The sequence below is a fragment of the Liolophura sinensis genome, unplaced genomic scaffold, assembly GCF_032854445.1.
Source record: "Liolophura sinensis isolate JHLJ2023 unplaced genomic scaffold, CUHK_Ljap_v2 scaffold_23, whole genome shotgun sequence".
Lineage (NCBI taxonomy): Eukaryota > Metazoa > Mollusca > Polyplacophora > Chitonida > Chitonidae > Liolophura > Liolophura sinensis.
In genome coordinates, this window is record NW_027017962.1 from 260,748 (window position 1) to 268,189 (window position 7,442).

General features: G+C 40.5%; 1 protein-coding gene across 1 annotated transcript; it reads right to left on the minus strand.

Moving 5' to 3' along the window:
- Window positions 1-430: 430 nt before the first annotated feature.
- Window positions 431-6,386, minus strand: LOC135481330 (multiple epidermal growth factor-like domains protein 10). Its single transcript, XM_064761168.1, has 4 exons — window positions 6,272-6,386; window positions 3,399-3,557; window positions 1,182-1,340; window positions 431-761 (listed from the first exon to the last, which is right to left on the minus strand). Exons 1-4 carry the CDS (start codon window positions 6,303-6,305, stop codon window positions 616-618), a joined length of 498 nt encoding a protein of 165 aa, XP_064617238.1. The 5' UTR covers window positions 6,306-6,386; the 3' UTR covers window positions 431-615.
- Window positions 6,387-7,442: the final 1,056 nt, after the last annotated feature.

Here is a 7,442-nt window from a genome sequence, read left to right on the forward strand (position 1 = left end):
GGCCTTAGTCTCATCGGATAGGATAGATCATCTCTTAGTTTACGATTACGGATTCTATCATCGGCTTCATCAATACCGGCTTACATTCAAAGACAAAAAAAAACTTGGTCTAATTAGGTTAGAATAGGTGTTTTTTTTTAATTTATATTCAAACATGGCAGTACCCTAAAGGGGTCCATAGAAGCATGTATTTATAGGCTTCTGTGCTCAAATATTTAACAATATTTTATACAAACTGCACATGATGTTTTTTTTTTATTTTACCGGATTTTTTTTTCTTAGAATGTTTAAGAAATGTTTTTGTTTAGATTTTTACTTAAATTTTGGATGTAATTAATCACTGTGATGTCGAAATCCATGCCTGTTTCCTTGTTCTTAAATACACATCACAATGTGGCTAAAATACTACCACTGTGGCATGAGACCCTCATCACTAAATCATTCAAATGTAGACATTCCAACGACTGTTGTCTCACAACAAAACATCACATCCTTGCATCAGTAAAATATGAAAGTAAAACCATTCTAACAATAATTCTACAGGATCTGTCATACATCTTACGTGTAAATCCGGAGACTCTCAAATAATTCTATGATCTCTATTGCAGACAAACTTTACACACCTGTCTCACATCTGTGCCCTGTAAAGCCGAGTTGACACACGCCCAGACATGCTCCAGTAACGAAATCACAACCTCCTGATTTACAATTCTCGCTGCAGTCCACGGAACAGTTATCTCCCCATGTCCCGTTCTCGCAGGCTGAAGAATATAGACGTTTGATTTACACTGGTTGCAAACTTGACAAAACCACTGTCAAATGCACTAGTATTACCTTCTTGGTAATATATCACTTTTTTGCATCAAACATCGTGCTTTTATTACATCAAACGTCCAGAGGTTTACAGTGTAGAAAATGTTTTCGCCTTCAGCTATCGTCTTAGCTATCCACCTACATTACGCAAACCAATCAAACATTTTTACAGACTTTAGGAGTAAAGTCGTTACGAGTAGCTCCTTTGATTAAAAGACCGTGCAACAAACTGACGTCAATCTACCATCTGAACGCTAAGAATGTAAAGTTTATTAGCGTGATATTTCATCTGTTTTCCATATTCCAGAATTCGTCACTAAGAAAAAGAGGGGAAATACACACTCGGCTGCTTGTCTGCTAGTACTCACGTGTACGACACGTTGTGTCTGTGTACCTGTAACCAGGTGAACACGGGAGATTCCCCTCAGTAACGGAACATTCCCCTGACGTCTTGTTACACACAGTCCCGTTATAACAGAAACCACACGGCGTTTGGCAGTTGACGCCCCATTGTCGGTCGGCACATGCTGAAACAGCAAAAAGGCTGTAAAGTGCTTTATCCTTTTGGGACGTCAACATTTACGTTTTGGGACGTCAACACAAAGCTTTTTGAAATGTCACCATTAACGCGAATATAATAACATCTTAAAACGTCGTTAATAACGCCAAAATAGATTTGTTAAGTTTTGTAACAGTGACACTTGATTTATACACATCGAAGACGAGTGGTCATCTCATACGAGAGTTATGAACTAAAGCTCTCAACAAACCCAAAATCTAGTAATCAACATTTATATGAGACGACTGAGATTCACAAAAATGAATCGGGAAATTGTGAAAAATTGCAAATCGTGAAACAGCGAATGAAATGGCATTACTTCTGGATAAAGTAACTTGCCAGAACATGCAGCACGTACATATGACATGTCCATCGTGTTGTACATGTAGGTTCTGTTGGTGGCTCATTGAAACGATCTCACTGGTCGTGAGAAATGAGGATGATGGTGAATTCCACCATAAACATAGGAGATACTACACTGTGGCAGTGTCTGAATAGAGTGGTTTTGGTCGTTTTGTGTGACCGTTACGAGTCAAAATTTACCCTAGTTGCGAAGTAGGTTTACTCTTCGAGCAAAGCAGCTGTGAGCTACGGTGTAAAACAGCTCCAAATGTTTCGGATATACGGTAAGGAACATTTTCCTCTGTTCGAAGGCACATTGAAACTTCCTTAACACAAATCAATGTCAGCCGAATCTTCCTACAAATTAACTTACCTGTCCATAGGTTGGCCTAACCACGAATACTCTATGACAACGATTGTCAAGACCAAGGACAAAGATGGACAAAAAAGGACATTTTCATGGTCTACCCTTCAGCTGCCTTCTCGGTCTGTTTGTCACAGTCATGTGATCTGTGTGGCCAGTCGAAATGTCATTCCTGGAGAATTACCCCTCGATTCGACCAAATATGCCTGCATTTAGGCTGATAAAGGTCATGACCTCAAGGTCAGTCTTGTTAAAGCATCACGATGGAGACGGGCTCACTAATTGGTATAGTACAGGCTCGGAAAATGTGAATCTTTTTCATGAACAGATGTGATTGCTAATAACTTCCTCGGTTCGGCCGGTCTTAACGTAATATTCCTTACCGTCCACCCGACACATTTCAGGCCGTTTTCCACCGCAACTCTAGCGATTGCGTTGCCCGAAATAAGTTACCACACACATAGATATTCCAAGGTGCTGATGGTTGTTTAAGTATATGTGACAGTAGTTATCAAAGGAAGATATTGCCGAAGGAAATTCAGATTTTTGAAATTCGTTCAACTAAATACAAAAATGTGTTGCATCTGACTGTTGACTAAATGCCCTAGGCCTGTATTTTCCGAAAAATGTCATTTAAGAGAATAAGGGGAAATCGGTGCCTGGTGTAACTGTTCGGTCGACGAGATAACATGCAGTTGAGATTCCCGCGATGCAATGTTCGCTCGTAGTTCGCAAATGCACTAGCCTAAACCGTATGACAGGCAGACATACGACATTCTTTTCTATCGACCATGTATTATAAAACATTCGTAATACTAACGATCTGTACGTTAGAACTGAAGTTACATGGAGAAGCTGGAAAAAGTTGCAAGGCAGGCTGCATAACTACAACATAATTATGGCGTGTTTGATATTTAAAGTTCACTGAACATCTCCCGTCGTCTACACTACAGGTGGCGCTACAAAGGGAGGTGTATCACTTAAAAAATACAATCTGCAGTCATGTTTCTAAATATAGCCACTTGAGCAAGAGGATGGTTCGAAGGGAAACACCGAATAAACTGAACTTTCCATCATCCACTCAGGGTCAGGTACTTGCCAGTAGATATCTGGAAGTCTTAACTGCAGCGTATGTGTAGATGAGGTACCAGCCTCCGTAAGTCTTAAAAAGGACCTTCCGCTATACCAGACCATTGTAGCTCCTCACGATAAATTAATATTTATATCAACCAGAGCTTTGGAAAATGAGAAGTTATACATATTCCTATTGAAATAACATTCATATTCACAGCATCTCACATCTTGTTTGCTGGTACTCACGTATACGACACGTTGTGTCTGTGTACCTGTAACCAGCTGAACAGAGGGGATTCCCCTCAGTAAAGGGACATTTTCCTGACGTCTTGTTACACACAGTCCCGTTGTAACAGAAACCACACGGCGTTCGGCAGTCCGCGTCCCATTGTCCGTCGGTACATGCTGAAAATCAGACGGTAACAAATTCTGTATGTATACTTGGAAATTTACATCCTGCTTAAATTTTTTCCATCATATGACGACGAGGAGTCATTAGGTGTGTGTGCATATACTGGATCTTCTTGTGGCAGGGTAAGTCTTTGCCGCCAAAGTGCTGCCGCCACTGTATCATGCTGAAGAGAACAGACATGATACCCTACCCAGTCACATTATACTGATACCGGGCCAACCAGTTTTCTTGCTCTAAACTATCAGTGCTGATCGCCACGACATGCAGCAAAAAATATCACTTTTAACATCTTGTATGACCTCATCCGGGTTTGATTCCTCCTGACTTCGAGGCGGACTCTCTAACCATTAAACCAACAAGTTTTGGGTCCGTCTTGCACGAACTGATCGTAGCAACAATTGATTGTAGACCCGGCAATGTTGTTTAAAATTTACTGTGAAAAAATAAGTTGAGCCTCTTGCAGACATGAACTGAACTGGCCCCGATAGCACAGTTGGTAGAGCATCCGCTTCAGGAAGCGGTAGATCTGTGGTCAATCCTGGATCGGGTTACACCCAACACTTTAAAAGAGGAAGTTGTAACTTCCTGGCTTGGCGTTCAGGCTGAAGGGGATAGTCTAATGACTGATTGACCCATATCAGTATAATGGCTCTGGCGGAGCGGTTTACCTGCCTTCGGTAAGTCGTCTCAGTAAAGCAGCACTAGAAAAAAGAGCGGTGGAAATTCGTCCTGCAACAAGGAGGTACATCGCATGAACTGTAAGGACTCCTTCGTCGTCATATGACATTAATGTTGTTAAGTACGACGTTAAACCCCAAGCACTCCCTCACTCACTCAGAAAGGAATTTTCAGGCGATTGTAAATCTTCGAATCTGACTTTCATAATGCTATGAGGGATGTGTCTTCCAGAGCAGTTTTAAAAAGAGTTAAAATGAAAGTATATCAACACAAAAGCCCATGGACTTGTCTCTTTACTGTACTTAAAGCGATACGATCGCTCAAATATTAGGTATTTTTGTGTCATTACAGAAACATGCGTCATAACATGAGTATCGGGTATTTTTCTCAAGAAGTAAAAATTACAATCCATCGTTAATCCCACCCCCAGCATTGTACGTTACGTGAATGTTTAAAAATAACAAAAAAAAGAAAAGAAAATGAAGTCTGAAAAATGAAGTCTGAAGCAGTTTGGGGGCGCTGCCGTGTGCATGGTTTTGCTGTCCACGTTTCACAAAGTTGAAATGTTGACCGAGGAATAAATTTCATTGGTGATTGACTTTCAAATTCCGCAGAATACTATTGATCAAGCGCGACTTAATCATGTTCAAGCACTGGGTACAAGCTCCTTTACTCGACCAGACCGTGTAGATGGACAAACTTTCTCCATTCCAAGCCAGTGAAATCTGTAAGTGTATCTTGGGTCGTTATTTGTACGAGGGGTTAAAGTCCTTGGACAGGTTGAGCCATATAATAAACAGGTCATTGTGAAGTGTTTTGCACATCATGGAGCGGTATTGTGACCACCCTCAAAGTGTAATATGAGTCAATCATAAGCCTGAATACACTAATCATAGAAAACGTTTATACTGGTATTTAAAAAAAATAAACAGATAGGGGCAAAAAAGCATCTTAACATATTAATACTTTTTCTATCAAGTGCGGTAAATACAATTTTTATGAAGAAACAAATCAGCTAAAGGTGGAAAAAGAAAGGGCATATGTTAAAAGGGGACGTTAAAACATCAAGCCACTAGAACAGACACCTCCTGGTATAACAATATCCAATAACGCATTATATAGATATTATATAAATATTATATAATATGACGGATTTTCAATGAACTCCGGCCTATGATTGGTCAAGTTTATTCATGTCAGTCAGCAAGCAACACAGTTAATAATTTATACCAATTAGAATGTCTTCAGAAATTATCAAATTTTATCGGTAAATATCAACCTGCAGCAGTCGTAATATTGAACCTATCAGGCTCATCTACAATTTGGACAGGACTCACCTGTAAGATGCGTGTCTGTACATTTCATTGTAATACCAAGTGACAAGTTTTCCTTAAATTCTGCGCTGCGATTGACTTCATTCATGTGTATCTAATCCGTATACAATCATGTGGTTAGTCTGAATGCATTGACAGCAAGCAAAGCGAGAAGTTGTATTAACCACAATTTCTTCAGCTACGCACAATAGTGCGAACAGCCAAATGAGCAAAGTCGACAACTTCTTGTTAGAAGGGATTCATGAAGGACACACGAAGAATGAACGAAGGTACCTGTATGGAAGCCGCATGAAGTCATCGTCGCACCTTCGTGCTGTCGTTCCATCTTCCGGTGATGGCACGAAGATGCGAACCGATGAAACAATAATGCAAAGCGCTGGCACGATGACACGAAGTGATGCTAGCTTCGTTTCAACGCTTTGTGGACAGGGAATACGAAAAAAACTTGTATGAGTTAAAATTTAAAGGGATACAGGAAATGAACACCACAATGCACTGCTCTGATCACGTGAGTATTCTTGTCAAAGCGAAGGCTCGAAAAAATGATACACTGGTATTGTGCCAAGGCTTTGTGCCATTACCGGGCGATGGAACGATGTCACGATGGCACCATGACGTCCTTGTATGTTTACAACACCGGTGTTGAGCCAACAGCGCCATTATAAACAGTAGACAGCCGTCATTAGTGGCCTTACCTGTATCACATTTGATTCCCTTGTGTCCCGGCATGCACCGTGATAAGTTAGGTCTGTCCGGACAGTGCCCGGATGTTGTGTTACAAAGGTTCTTCCCCTCAGCACAGAACCCACAGTTTTCCCAACAGTCAGGTCCGTAGGTACCGCTTGTACAACCTAGGAGTTTAAAGCAACACTATTTATGCATCTGCAGTCGAACACACTGGGTAATATCAGGACCATTTATTTGTAAATATGCAATTAAAATCAGAACAATAGCAGTATGTGCTGTCAAGACTGGAGTTATCTGTTACTAAACCTTTCATAATGCTGTGAGGGATGTGTCTTGATTAACTTTACTCTTCTTAAAGCGACACGATCGCCCAAATATTAGGTATCTTTGTGTCATTACAGAATAACATGAGTATTGGGAATTTTTCTCAAGAAGTAAAAATTGCAATCTTTCGTAAATGTTTAAAAATAACCAAAAAAATTATATATATATATAAATAAATAAAACTGAAATCTGAAAAGTCTGCCAGAATATTTAAATGAGGCAGTGGAAATGGAGTATGCGCACAGCGCTCGATAGACTTCATATGCAAAGAAACATTGCTGATTACACGCAGAAAAAAAAGGATTTACGGCTTGCTCCTGACAGGACCGAAAAAAGGGGCGTAAAACACAGCTCGACAAGTTGACAAGCCAGTCTAGAGCTGTAATTGGTAAACCTTACATATTACTTCCACATAGAAAGGCAAGAAATGAGACGATTAAGCTGGCTTAGTAAGTGCTTGTTGAACTTGTCACTTACCTGCGGCTTACTTCGTGGACAAGCGCCTTTGGCCTTAAAACTTTATTATAAGTAGCATTTTTCGACAAGCTTCCTCACTTTATTGCATGCCAGTTATGGTATAGAGCGATATCGATTGAGTAGGAAAGATAGCAAGATCACACTGTCACTGTTTCTGTGACCCCCATGTACCTCACCCCCACGTACCTCGTTCGACATGTTTGTTTTCGCCGGAAAATTTCGAACGCTGCGCATATGCTCCGAGCGCTTCCGGTTGAATATTAATGAGGCAAAATGGCGCTTCTTCTTTGTCTTGAATTCAAATAATGTCAGGACTTCTCCGGACTCGTACAAGCCACACACTCAAAGGAAAAGATTTCGGTCAAAGTGAGAGATTTA